This window comes from Eumetopias jubatus, unplaced genomic scaffold (genome assembly GCF_037043125.1).
Source record: "Eumetopias jubatus isolate StellerSeaLion01/CBP00866 unplaced genomic scaffold, mEumJub1_p1.0 scaffold_10, whole genome shotgun sequence".
Classification (NCBI taxonomy): domain Eukaryota; kingdom Metazoa; phylum Chordata; class Mammalia; order Carnivora; family Otariidae; genus Eumetopias; species Eumetopias jubatus.
Window position 1 is genome coordinate 127,754,417 of NW_028274816.1, and position 14,025 is coordinate 127,768,441.

General features: G+C 42.5%; 2 protein-coding genes across 4 annotated transcripts in view; one reads left to right on the forward strand and one right to left on the reverse strand.

Moving 5' to 3' along the window:
- Positions 1-9,092, reverse strand: part of SMYD4 (SET and MYND domain containing 4) — a 51,625-nt gene extending 42,533 nt beyond the window's left edge. The window contains exons 1-2 of one of the 2 annotated variants that reach the window (XM_028109200.2): positions 8,871-9,092; positions 7,808-7,953 (exon numbers count right to left, since the gene is read on the reverse strand). In XM_028109200.2, the coding sequence (XP_027965001.1) occupies positions 7,808-7,941 (134 nt within the window). In that variant the 5' untranslated portion in view covers positions 7,942-7,953; positions 8,871-9,092. Of the gene's footprint in view, positions 1-7,807; positions 7,954-8,339; positions 8,564-8,870 lie in introns of those variants that run through there. The other variant, XM_028109201.2, reaches the window with a different exon arrangement.
- A 204-nt stretch (positions 9,093-9,296) lies between these two features.
- Positions 9,297-14,025, forward strand: part of RPA1 (replication protein A1) — a 74,827-nt gene continuing 70,098 nt past the window's right edge. Inside the window, exon 1 of one of the 2 annotated variants that reach the window (XM_028109368.2) lies at positions 9,297-9,406. In XM_028109368.2, the coding sequence (XP_027965169.1) occupies positions 9,374-9,406 (33 nt within the window). In that variant the 5' untranslated portion in view covers positions 9,297-9,373. The remainder of the gene's footprint in view (positions 9,407-14,025) is intronic. The other variant, XM_088028407.1, reaches the window with a different exon arrangement.

Genomic DNA, 14,025 nt, shown 5'->3' on the forward strand with positions numbered 1-14,025 from the left:
CATGGTTATCCTGGGGATTACAAAATGAATCCCTGATTTATTTACCATCTTCAGCTAGTACTTTTGCCATTTCCCAAATTATACAGAAGAACCTTAAAACAATTTACCTCCATTTGCCCATTTGTCTATTATCATGTCACACTTCTAAATGTTCTAAGTCCCGTAACACTATTATCATTGTTTTAAATAATGATTTTTTAAATATTTAGTCACATACTTATCTTTTCTGGCACCTTGCCTTCCTTTCTGCAATTGCATGCTTCTATCTGGGATTTTTCTTTAACCTGAGAACTTCCTTCAGTATTTCTTTAGGCTCTAATCTGCAGAAGATGGTCTCTCAGAATTACTTTTTTTGTCTGAAAATACCTTTATTTTGCATTCATTTTTGAAAGGTATTTTATTCCTTTCTATTTTTAATTTTTATTTAAAAAATTTTTTTATGTAATCTCTACCCCCAACATGGGGCTCAAACTCATGACCCTGAGATTGAGAGTCACAAACTCGGGGCACCTGGGTGGCTCAGTCGTTAAGCGTCTGCCTTCAGCTCAGGTCATGATCCCAGGGTCCTGGAATCGAGCCCCGCGTCGGGCTCCCTGCTCAACAGGAAGCCTGCTTCTCCCTCTCCCACTCTCCTTGCTTGTGTTCCCTCTCTTGCTGTCTCTGTCAAATAAATAAACAATCTTAAAAAAAAAAGTCACAAACTCTTCCGACTGAGCCCATCAGGTGCCCCACGTGTCTAGTAATCTTTTACTGTATTCTTGACTATGCGTAGAAGACATAATAAAGCTAGATGACATTTTCCACTGTCAAAGTCCCCCTTCTCTTATGTTAGGCAGATAGGATGAGGGACTGGCCAACCTTCATCTAAATGAAAATTGAGTTGGATCAGGGTTGGGCTACCATTTTGTTTCTTTTTTTTAATTGACATATAATGTATTATTTGTTTCAGGCGTTTGTTTTTTAAAGATTTTATTTATTTATTTGACAGAGAGAGACAGCAAGAGCAGGAACACAAGCAGGGGGAGCGCGAGAGGGAGAAGCAGGCTTCCCGCTGAGCAGAGAGCCCGATGCGGGACTCGATCCCAGGACCCTGGGATCACGACATGAGCTGAAGGCAGACACACCTAATGACTGAGCCACCCAGACACCCTTAAAGATTTTTTTTTAAAGTAATCTCTACACCCAATGTGGGGCTCAAACTCACAACCCCAAGATCACAAGTTGCACACTCTACTGACGGGGCCAGCCAGGTGCCCCTGCGCTGCAGTTTTATTAAAACTCAGTACACTTCTGGTTTCTCCCTCTTCCTTGGTTTGGTCCTCCTAAGCTTTTGGTTGAGAGCCTGGAAGGTCTCTGTCTCCCCATGCCTAAAATCTTTGGTCTCAGGACATTTTGAGCTTAGTTTTTTTTTTTTTTAGTATTTTATTTATTTATTTGACAGGGAGAGACACAGCAAGAGCAGGAACACAAGCAGGGGGAGTGGGAGAGGGAGAAGCAGGCTTCCCGCGGAGCAGGGAGCCCGATGCGGAGCTCGATCCCAGGATCCTGGGATCATGACCCAAGCCGAAGGCAGACACTTAATGACTGTGCCACCCAGGCGTCCCTCGAGCTTAGATTTGTAACCTACCATACCACAGATGTTCAAAATCTGGCAAATGTCTTAACAGGGAGAACATTTGTGCCAAGCCCCTTTCTGTAGGAATTTGGGGCACCTGGGTGGCTCAGTCGTTAAGTGTGTGCCTTCAGCTCGGGTCATGATCCCAGGGTCCTGGGATGGAGCCCCATGTCCCTGCTCCGTGGGAAGCCTGCTTCTCCCTCTCCCACTCCCCCTGCTTGTGTTCCCTCTCTCGCTGTGTCTCTCTCTGTCAAATAAATAAATAAATAAAATCTTAAAAAAAAAAAGACTGTAGGAATTTTATTCTGCCATGCTGGTTGGCCTCTTGCACTTCCTGAGAACTCATTAAATGTCCTAGGAGGTAAACCTACTGTTTGGGCCTCCCCTATTTTTTTAAACATTTATTTATTTTTTTTTTAGTAATCTCTACACCCAATGTGGGGCTCAAACTCATGATCCTGAGATCAAGAGTTGCATGCTCCACTGACTAAGCCAGCCAGGCAACCCCCCTTTAGTTATTTTTAAATACAGAATGGTTCATAGGTTTCTAGCTTTAGGAACTGAAATAAGGCAGTGCAAGTCAGTAAGATAGGGACCACTGGAAGGGACTGAATTTGGTTTTGGATATGTTGAATTTTAAGGATTTTTTTTTAAAGATTTTATTTATTTATTTGAGAGAGAGAGAGAGAGAGAGAGAGAGAGAGAGAGAGAGCGCCCAAGCAGGGGGAGCGGCAGGCAGATAGAGAGGGAGAAGCAGGCTTCCCTCTGAGCAGGGAGCCCCACGTGGGGCTCAATCCCAGGACCCTGGGATCATGAACCGAGCCAAAGGCAGATGCTTTTATTTATTTATTTATTTATTTATTTGACAGAGAGAGACACAGCGAGAGAGGGAACACAAGCAGGGAGAGTGGGAGAGGGAGAAGCAGGCTTCCCGCGGAGCAGAGAGCCCGATGCGGGGCTCAATCCCAGGACCCTGGGATCATGACCTGAGCCGAAGGCAGACGCTTAACGACTGAGCCACCCAGGCGCCCCCCAAAGGCAGATGCTTAAGAGACTGAGCCACGCAGGAGCCCCTGAATTTCAAGTATCTTTGAGACTTCAAGTAGTCCGCTGGATTTAGAGATTTGAGTCTCAGAAGAGAGGTGAGGGCTGGACATATAATTTTCAGGGTAATTAGCATATAGGACACAACTGATGTCATGGGTGTGAATGGGACTGTTATCAGTTGAGAATACAGAGTGGAAAGGAAAGAGAGCCTAGGCTGGAGTATGGAGGAACTCCAATTTTAAATGACCAGGCAAATTCTCTTGATTTACATTCCTTTCAGTGCACCAAAAGTTCAAATGATTCTTGTGGATTATGACATCTTGCTGTTAATAAACCATATCAAATTATCTTCGGATAACTCTGCCTATTAATATTTTCATCAATAGGTATCTATCATCTTTGGAAATTCTGTAAAGGGAATCCACACATCCTGCAGAGCTTTAGACATTATTTTTCAAATTGTAGGTCACGACTGAGTGGGTCATGAAATCAGTTTAGTGGGTCCTGATTACTATTATTTTTTAAAGATTTTACTTTGGGGGAGGGGAGAGGGATAGAGTCTTAAGCAGACTCTATGCTGAGTGCAGAGCCCAATATGGGGCTTGATCCCACGACCCTGAGAAGATGACATGAGCCAAAACCAAGAGCTGGTGGCTTAACTGTGCCACCCAGGTGCCCCCTGATTAGTATTTTTATTTTTTTATTTGTATTTTTAATTTTTAAATTTTTATTCTTTGTTTTTTTAGGTTTTATTTATTTATTTATTTATTTATTTATCTATTTATTTACCTGAGAGCGTGACAGAGAGCACAACCAGGGGGAGCAGCAGAGGGAGAGGGAGCAGACTCCCCACTGAGCAGGGAGCCTAATGTGGGGCTTGATCTCAGGACCCTGAGATCATGACCTGAGCTGAAAGTAGCTGCTTAACCAACTAAGCCACCCAGGCGCCCCTATTTGTATTTTTTAAAGATTTATTTATTTAAGAGAGAGGGAGAAAGAGGGAGAGAGAGGGAGGGCGGAGAGAGAGCACGCATGGGGCGGGGTGGAAAGGGACAGAATGCCAAGCAGACGCCCCACCAAACGCGGAGCCCCACACAGGGCTGGATCCCAGGACCCTGAGATCACCATCTCAGCTAAAATCAAGAGTCGGATGCTTAACCGACTGAGGCACCCAGTCACGTAATTATTATTTTTAAAATGAGATAAAGGAAAATATCGAAGTACATCATATGCAGTAAGAATCTACACTCTCTTCCATGGTGAAACTTACCCGGTCTGTGACTTGAAATCCCATGTATGACTCCCAAATTTCTATCTCTAGCCTAGTGCTCTCTCCTAAATGCCATGCTCATTTAGAAAGCTCCACTTGGCTGTCTACTAGACATCTTAAACTGAACGATGAACCCCTGATCATCTTTCCCAAAACAGCTCCACCTGCCGCGCCCCCAGGTGATGGTAATTTCATCCTTCTTAGGCCTGTATCCCCAGAGCCACTTTTTTACTTCTCTCATTCTCTAACACAGCACATCTCATCTTTCAGGGAATGCTATTAAGTCTACCTTCAGAATCTAGCCACTTCTCATCATCCTTACCACTACCACCCTGGTCCAAATTATCATCACCTCATCTCTCACCTGGATTAATGTAAGAGCCTCCCAACAGGTTTCTCTAATTACACCCTTTCTTCTCCTATAGCCTATTCTCAACACTGTAGTCAGAGTGATCTCTTCAAACAGGAGTCAGCAAACTTTTCCTGTAGAAAGTCAGAGAGTAAATATTCAGGTTTTTTGGGCCAAGAGGAAAATCAAGGCTATTACAGAGGTATTTCTACAAGAGAAGACAAATTTCTATGAAATGTTTGATAAAATTAAAAAATAATAATTGAGGGTGCCTGGGTGGCTCAGTTGGTTAAGCGACTGCCTTCGGCTCAGGTCATGATCCTGGGGTCCCGGGATCGAGTCCCACATTGGGCTCCCTGCTCAGCGGGGAGTCTGCTTCTCCCTCTGACCCTCCCCCCCTCATGCTCTCTCTCATTCTCTCAAATAAAAATAAATAAAATCTTTAAAAAAATAATTGAGTATAATTTTTTGTAATACAGATCTACTTTTAAGACATATTTGAGAGAGATAGAGAGAGCACGTGCGCACGCAATTGGGGGGAGCGGCAGAGGGAGAAGTAGACTCCCCAGGGAGCAGGATGTGGGGCTTGATCCCAGGACTCCAGGATCATGACCTGAGCCAAAGGCAGATGCTTAACTGACTGAGCCACCCAGGTGCCCCACAGGTCTACTTTAAAAAAAAATTTTTTTAGCAATTTCTTTCCCCACCTTGGGGCTCGAACTCATGACCCTGAGATTAAGAGTCACATGTTCCTCTGACTGAGCAGGCCAGATGTCTCATGTAATACAGGTCTACTAATGAGAATGGAATTCTTTTTTTAATTTTAATTTTATTTTAAGATTTATTTATTTGGGGGGGCAGAGGGAGAGGAAGAGAATCTCAAGCAGACTCCCCACCAAGCACAGAGTTCCACATGGGGCTCAATCCCAGGACCCTGAGATCATGACCTGAGCTGAAACCAAGAGTCAGACGCTTAACTGATTGAGCCATCCAGACACCCCTCTTTATTTAATGGATTTTGCTTAATTGGGTTCAAAGCAAGTGTTCCCTATCATCAAATCAACTGTAAATGGTTACCTGTAAAAACCATTCTTAGCTGATGGCCATATAAAAACAGGCAGCAGGATGGATTCACACTACAGCTGTAGTTTGCTGACCTCTGCTTTAAAATATTATCAGATCGTATCATTCTCTCAAAACCCTGTGAATTAGTTTTCTTCTTTGTGTAACCAATACCACAACTTCAGCAGCTTAAATACCCATTTATTATCCTCACAGTCTATAGATCAGAAGTGCAGGTGAGCTTGGCTGAGTTCTCTTGAGTAGGGTCTCACAAGGCTGAAATCAAGGTGACCTCTTATATGGAAGACCTGGGAAAGAATCCGCTTCTAAGGTCATTCAGGTTTTTGGTAGAAGCCAATTCCTTACAGTTGTAGGCCTGACATCCTCAGTTCCTTGCCGGCTATTATCCAGGAACTACTTTTAGCTTACAGAGGCTTCCTGCATTCCTTATATGGTCCCCCTCCATCTTCAAAGTCAGCACAAGCACATTCACATCTCATGGTTTGAATCTCTTTGAAATTCCTTTATGCTACCAGCTGGAAAAAAAGGCTCTTTAAAGATGTCACCTGATTAGGCTAGGCCCACTCAGATAACTGTATCTCAAGGTCAACTGCTGGTGGGGGGCATCAGTTTTAGAAGTCTGCCTACCCCACCCTGCAATAATTTCCTACTCAGAGTCAAAAGATAAGGCACTTAGGAGGGCCAACATGATTTGTGCCACCTGCTATGCCCCAATCCCCATGCCTCTCTACTGTTATTTCCTGCTCTTCTCCCTCTGGCTTATTCTATTCACTCACACTAGCTTTCTTGCTATTTCTTGAACATGCCAGACACACTCCCAACCTGGGATCTCTGTGTGGAGCACTCTTCTCTCAAATATCCGATTTGTTAGCTTCTGTATCTCCAAGACTTTGCTCAACTTCCAACTTTTTTTTTTGAGAGAGAGAGAGAGAGCGAGCATGTGCACCCAAGTATGGAGGGCCAGGAGAACAACAGAATCTTAAGCAGGCTCCATGCTCAGCATGGAGAATGATGGGGGCTTGATCTCACAACCCTGAGATCATGACCTGAACTGAAATCAAGAGTCGGATACTTAACTGACTGAGCCACCCAGGTGCCCCTCAACTTCCATGTTTTCAATGAGACCACATCTGATCACATTATTCACTACTACAATCTGCACTCTCACTCCTGGCACTGCCTATTTCCCTTACCCTGTTCTATTTTAATTTTTTTTCTATTATACTTAGCACCTTTAACATACTATATACTTTGCTTATTTATGTTTATTGTCTGTCTCTCCTTGCCAGAATTAAGCTCCTCAAGGGTAAGGATCTGTGTCTTTTTATTTTATTTATTTTTAAAGATTTTATTTATTTACTTGACACAGATAGAGAGAGAGAGCACAAGTAGGCAAAGCAACAGGCAGGAGGAGAGGGAGAAGCAGGCTCTCCACCAAGCAGGGAGCCCGATGATATGGGATGTGATCCCAGGACCCTGGGATCATAACCAGAGCCGAAGGCAGCTGCTTAACCGACTAAGCCACCCAGGCACCCCTGTGTCTATTTTTTATTCACTAATGTATTTTTCTTTCCTTTTTTTTTTTAAGTAAGCTCTACTGCCCAATGTAGGGCTTGAACTCATGACCCTAAGATCAAGAGTCATATGTTCGGGGCGCCTGGGTGGCTCAGTTGGTTAAGCGACTGCTTTCGGCTCAGGTCATGATCCTGGAGTCCCGGGATCGAGTCCCACATCGGGCTCCCTGCTCAGCAGGAAGCCTGCTTCTCCCTCTGACCCTCTTCCCTCTCGTGCTCTCTATCTCTCATTCTCTCTCTCTCAAATAAATAAATAAAATCTTAAAAAAAAAAGTTAAAAAAAAAAAAAGAGTCATATGTTCTACTGACTGACCCAGCCAGGCACCCCTCACTAATGTATTTTTTGTGCTCTAAGCATCTAGCACAGTGGCTGGCACCAATAAAAATTCACTGGATGTTTTGGGAAACTCTTGTTTCTATTTTCTATATATGTATGTACATACTAGGTTGTGATGATAAAATGGTATTTATTACTGAGGAGAATAGTCAAGAGAGTTTGAAAAATACTGGGGTTAGACTATATGACTTCTTAAGTCCTTTCTCAATTTGAGCACTTATAAATCTCTATGTGTAGCTAGTAAATGTCCACTATATCTTTTGGGAGATGGCAAAGTTCACAGTCTAGTTTCTGTAGCAAGGCATTGAATACTGAAACATAACACTGACACCAAAAAAGCCATTAGCATCCCTGCCTGTTCTATAATAGTAGGTTAGGAAAACCTGGAAATAGCAAGAACTGCTGAATGCCCCAAAATATAAAAATCTGAACTTAATCCTTCCATGAAAAGGAGACAGAACTTGAGAGCAAATGACAAAACAGAACATTTCTTAGATCAAAATTTCCCAGATGAAAGCTTTCACACACTTACTGAAGAAGTGAAGAGGAGTGAAGAAAGATATCCCTTAAAGTGTCTGCCGTAGAAATTGTGTCCTGAATGGACTTTGGGAGCAAAGACCACTTCTGAAATATATATGATTTCCACTCATCCACAGGCAGATCCATTCTACTTTAGGTCTATAAAATGAATAAGAAAATAAGGAATTCAGATTTCTACAAATGCACAATTCCAGAAAAAAAATCAAGATTTCACTCAAGCAAATGTGAAGCAACAAAATCAATTGTGATCTTTTTCTGTGGTTTACATGCTGAGGATCTATTTTCTCTCACACCTATTCACTGAACATCATTTTATTCAGAAATATTTACTGAAGGCCTACTTTGTTCCACACACCAGGCTTGCCTCTTAGACCTCCATCTTCCCAAGCTCCTCAAGTCAGAAACCTGAGACATCCCAGATTTTTCTCTCTCCCTAGCTATTAAATTAACAAATGTTTCTATCTCTTACACAGTTCAGTTTCTTCTTTCAATCCCCAGATCATTCCTTTAGTTCAAGTCCTCACCATCTCTTGTCTGGCATCCTTTCCAGGATCATAACTCGTCTCCATGTCCTCAGTTCCCTACCCTACCCCCTAAATTCAATTCATCCTCCACACTGAGACAGATGTCTCAGTGCTTTAATCGATGCTCCTCCAAGCATTTAGGGAAGCCCAGTACAAATTTGACCCCTGGGCTCATTTTCTAATGCCCAAGTCTCACCTCTTCCTTTGTACCCTACTACCCTGAGCTACTTAAAGCTATCCCCAGCTTGCCAGGCTATTCACCTCTCTAGTTTTTGCATAGGCTATGCATTCTTCCGGGAGCATCCCTACCCTCAGAGTCCACCTCGCAAATCTGCACACATCCTTCAAGACCAAGTTCAAATGGCACCTCCTCCAGGAAGCCTTCCCTGATTTTCCATCTGTGCGTGCAGACACACTTTGTGTCTCTCCTGAGGTCCATATTATGTCTACCTGGAGTTAGGGCTACTCACTGCGGTAACTCCCTCGACAGACTATGCTCTCCTCTGAGAGCAGGGACCGGATCTTATTTACCTTCGGAGATCCCCACTGTGCCAAGCTCAGGGTCTAGCAATGGCGGGAGCTCGGCACTCGGGTTGCTGAAGGAATCGTTACCGCTTTGCCTATGGTTAGCAGCAGAGCTATCAGGGAACAACTCTAACTCTCTCTTGGGCTAACAGTCGGTCTGCCCGTCAAAGGCCGAGCCAGGTTTTTCTCGGAAAGCTTCCGGTACAGGACCGCGTGCCCAGAAAAAGAACCCACGTCATCCTTGGCGCGCCCCACGGCTCGGGCCCCGCCCCCAGGCGCAGTCGTCGGGTGACTAGGTCCTGAACCCGGGCCCTTGCATGTCACGTGGGCTCCCTCGGCCAATGCGGTGTCTGTTCCGCCCCTAAGCCCGCCCTTGTGACTTGCGCATGTCAGAAGGCGGGGGTGGTGCCTGCAGCCACTTGGCCCAATAGCTTTGGAGCGCGCGGGGTCCCGTGAGTGAAGCCGAAGCTGCGGAGAAGCAGGAGCGCGGGAGTTGGCGCGGCGCAGTCATGGTGGGCCACCTGAGCGAGGGGGCCATTGCGGTGAGGAGACGCCTGCGGGCAGGCAGGCTGGGGTGGCGGTGGGCCCTGTGGTTGTGGGGGTGGAGAAGGGAGAGAGGAGCTGGAGGCGATAGGGAGAGAACGCGAGAGGAGAAGATAAGGGGGGGGACCGTCGGGTGACTCCCTAGAATTCTCTCTCCTCGAATTTTTACTGTCTTTTAAACATGTCCATTTTTTTTTTTCTACTTAAGAAAACGAAGCAAAATTAACTTGATCGTCCCCCATCACCCTCCTGTGGCCACTCCCTATCTCCTCCCCGTCCCCTATCCACAGCCAAACCTCGAGTTGTCTGTTTTCAGCTCATCTCCCGTTAACGGACTCCAATCCGTTGTTCCCTCGATCACTATAGAAAGAACCCTCGGAAAGAACCCTGGCAGAAGTTAGCAGTGCTTCCAAGTCGTTAAATCTAACAGACACTTTTCAGTTTTTAACTTAACCAGAGTTCTCAGTAGTGTTTGAGAGTTACTTCTTTTGAGCAGTTTTGAGCATTACTTCTTTCCGATAACACTCTTTTTGGCTTCTATGGCTTGGCTTGGCTGGTCTTTCCTCGTTTTATTTGCCGGTCCCTCATTGTAAGTTTTTGTTTACTCAAGTTTATGTTAGGTTTAGTCAAGGTTATGTTTTAGGCCCTCTTCTACCAAGACAATCTCATTACCAACTATGTCAGTTGCTCAGACATTTCTTTGTCCGGAGCCACCTTTATTCTGAAAGATAAACCTCTGTAATATGCCTGCCTACCTGATACCTCAAAGGCATTTTATATTCAACATGCCCCAAAGCAAATCCGTTATTCTACTAAGTTTGGGCCTCTTGGTGTTCCCTATCTCGATGAATGGCACCATTATCCATTAAGATAATGCTAGCCAGAAATTGTGGAATCATTCTTCCTGCAAACTTCCATCACCTTAGATGTTCAGTCCATTACCCAATCTGGTGTTTTACCTCCACACATACCTCTTAAATCCATCTACTTCTCTTCTTCCACTCTGGCACCATTGTTTCTTGCCTGGACTACTGACTTCCACCCAGCATAACCTCCCCTCCCACGCCCACACACCTTCCCATCACTGCATATTCCCACTTGTTCTCCCTTCCTTTCCAACCTTTTTGTTGTTGTTTTTTTATTTTTTAAATTTTAACTCCAGTATAGTTAACATATAGTGTTCTGTATGGTTAGCAGCAGAGCTATCAGGGTCTAGCAACCGCGGGAGTACAATATAGTGTACAATATAGTGATTCAGCGATTCTGTACATTCCTCAGGGCTCATGAAAAGTGTACTCTTTAATCCCCTTCGCCTATTTCCCCCATCCCCCCACCCACCTCTCTCTGGTAACCATCAGTTTGTTCTCTATAGTTAAGAGTCTGTTTCTTGGTTTGTCTCTCCCTTTTTTTTCTTTGCTCACTTGTTTTGTTTCTTAAATTGCTCGTATGAATGAAAGCATATGGGATTTGTCTCTCTCAGACTGACTTACTTTGCTTAGCGTTATACTCTCTAGCTCCATCCATGTTGTTACAAATGGCAAGACTTTATTCTTTGTTATGGCTGAATAATATTCCATTGTGTATATGTAACATATCTTCTTTATCCATTCATCTACCAGTGGACACTTGGGCTGCTTCCATAATTTGGCTATTGTAAATAATGCTGCAACAAACATGGGGTGCATGTATCCTTTTGAATTAGTGTTTTCATATTTTTGGGAAACTACCCAATAGTGCAATTACTGGATCCTAAGGTAGTTCTATTTTTAACTTTTTGAGGAACCTCCATACTGTTTTTGCACCTGTTTGCATTCCCACCCAACAGTGCACGAGGGTTCCTTTTTCACATCATCCTTGCCAATACTGTTTCTTGTGTTGTTGGTTTTAGCCATTCTGACAGCTGTAAAGTGATATCTCACTGTAGTTTTGATATGCATTTCCCTGATGATGAGTCATGATGAACATTTTTGCATGTGTGTTGGCCATCTGTCTGCTTTGGAGAAATGTCTGTTCATGTCTTCTGTCCATTTTTTAATTGGGTTATTTGTGTTTTGGGTGTTGAGTTGTAGCAGTTCTTTACATATTTTGGGTATTAAGCCTTTATCAGATCTGTTATTTTCAAATATCTTCTCCCATTCAGTAGGTTGTCTTTTGGTTTTGTTGACTGTTTACTTTGCTGTGCAGAAGCTTTTTATTTTGATGTAGTCCCGGTAGTTTATTTTTGCTTTTATTTCCCTTGTCTCAGGAGACCTATCCAGAAAGATGTTGCTATGGCTGATGTTAGAGAAATTACTGCTTCTGCTGTCTTCTAGGATTCTTATGGTTCAGGTCTCACATTTAGATCTTTAATTCATTTTGAGTTTGTGTTTGTGTATGGTGTAAGAAAGTGGTCCAGTTTCATTCTTTTGCATGTTGCTGTCCAGTTTTCCCAAAAAAATTTGTTGAAGACTTGTCTTTTTCCCATTGTATATTCTTTTCCTCCTTCGTTGAAGATTAATTGATCATATAATTGTGGGTTTATTTCTGGGTTTTCTGTTTTGTTTCATTGATTTGTGTGTCTGTTTTTGTGCCAGTACCATACTGTTTTGATGACTATGGCTTTGTAATATAACTTGAAGTCTGGAATTGTGATGCCTCTGGTTTGTTTTTTTCAAGATTGCTTTAGCTATTTGAGGTCTTTTGTGGTTCCTTATGAATTTTAGGATTATTCTAGTTCTGTGAAAAATGTTATTGGCATTTTGATAGGGATTGCATTAAATGTGTAAATTGCTTTGGGTAGTATAGACATTTTAACACTATTTATTCCTCTAACCCGCGAGCATGGAATGTCTTTCCATTTCTTTGCGTCTTTTTTCTTTTTTTTAATATAAATTCCTGGTATATTCCATACTCTTGTACATTCTTTTCCCATCTCCCTGTGTGGTTCTTCACTCTCCCCTCCCTGGCTAACAATCTTCAAATTTCAGCTCAGTTAGTTCTTCAGAGAAGCCTTCCTTGACTTACTAGCCTAATTCCCTTTATTTTGAGACCCTAACTCCTGCTTGTTCGCTTACTAGCTGTGTGACTTTGGGCAAGATACTAAACTTTGCCTTTCTCTTCTGTAAAATGAGGGTAATGATACCTGGTACCTATTGCCTAGGGTTAGTGGGGAATTAGGTGAGCTTTTACATTTAAAGTGCTTAGTCCATGCCTGGTACGCAGTAAATGCTCAGTATATGTTATTTCTTATTAATAATCGCAGATGTAATTTTATACTTATTTACTTTTTATTTGACTAATATTAGTTACCTTCTGTCTTCCCCACTGGATTGTAGATTCTTTGAGGCCTGAAATTAACATCTTTTTTCGCTCAAAATAGTCTCCTAAATACCGGGAGCAGTGCTGGCAAGTTTTAGGTATCCAGTAAATGTTTGCTAGTTGCATATGAGGCAGTGAAAAGAAAGGGACAGAGATGAGTGGGGAAGAACAGTTGGCAGAGTGGAGTGACTATTTGAATAAATTAGGAACAATTAAACCTGAGAAGGGATTGAAAATTGTAGTTCTCATTTACTTATAGCTGCTACCTTGCGCTTTAAAAAAAAAAGATTTATTGGGATGCCTGGGCGGCTCAGTGGGTTGAGTGTCTACCTTCAGCTCAGGTCATGATCCTGGGGTTCAGGCATCAAGGCCCGCATCAGGCTCCTTGCTCAGTGGGAAGCCAGCTTCTCCCTCTGCCTGCTGCTTCCCCTGCTTGTGCTCTCTCTCTCTCTGACAAATAAATAAATAAAATCTTTTAAAAAAATTTAAGAGAGAGAGAGCAAGAGCGCGTAACTAAGCCACCCAGGCGCCCCACCTTGTGCCTTTAAGACAAATTAGGAATTGTTCTTCACTTTTATTTATTTTTATTTTTCTTGTTCTTCACTTTTAGAAAGAATGGTTATGGTGTTAATAATTTGATTGCTTGGTTTTTGCTGTATTCAAAACTTTGGAAACATATTTCCAGTGTTAGGTCAAGTATTAAGTTTTATTCATAAATGGCAAAGAAAATGTTTGTGTTTGTGGTGACAGTGTGGAGGACCTTTGCCAACTCTGATTATCATCAGCTAAAGCAAGTAGTATCATTTCAGTTCAAAAGACACAGGCCCAAAGGGTAAGCAACTAACACATAAATAGTAGAGACATTTGGGGCAAGAGCTAATATAAAAGAAGAGATTATGCATGGAAGTATTGTGGTAAATCGAATAAATAGCATTTGTATCTTAATTTATTGGGTAATATAAAGAAAAGGGAAAGGAACTAATATTTTTGCCTTTTCCAATGTGCCAGATACTTAATCTATAATAGTCAGTACTTACAATAACCCTGTAAGGTAGATTTCCATAATTACCTGCATCTCACAGATGAAGAAATTAAAGTGCAGAGAAGTTAAATAATTTGTCAGTGGGGTGAAGATTTGAATGCATGTGCCCTTGACTACATTCTGTTGCTTAGTATTTTTTTAATTGAAGTATAATTGATATATAGTATTCTATTAGTTTCAGGTGTTCATCATAGTGATTTGGCATTTTTATACATTAGGAAATGATCCCCATAATAAATCTGGTTACTGTCTGTTACCACACAAAGTTATTACATTGTT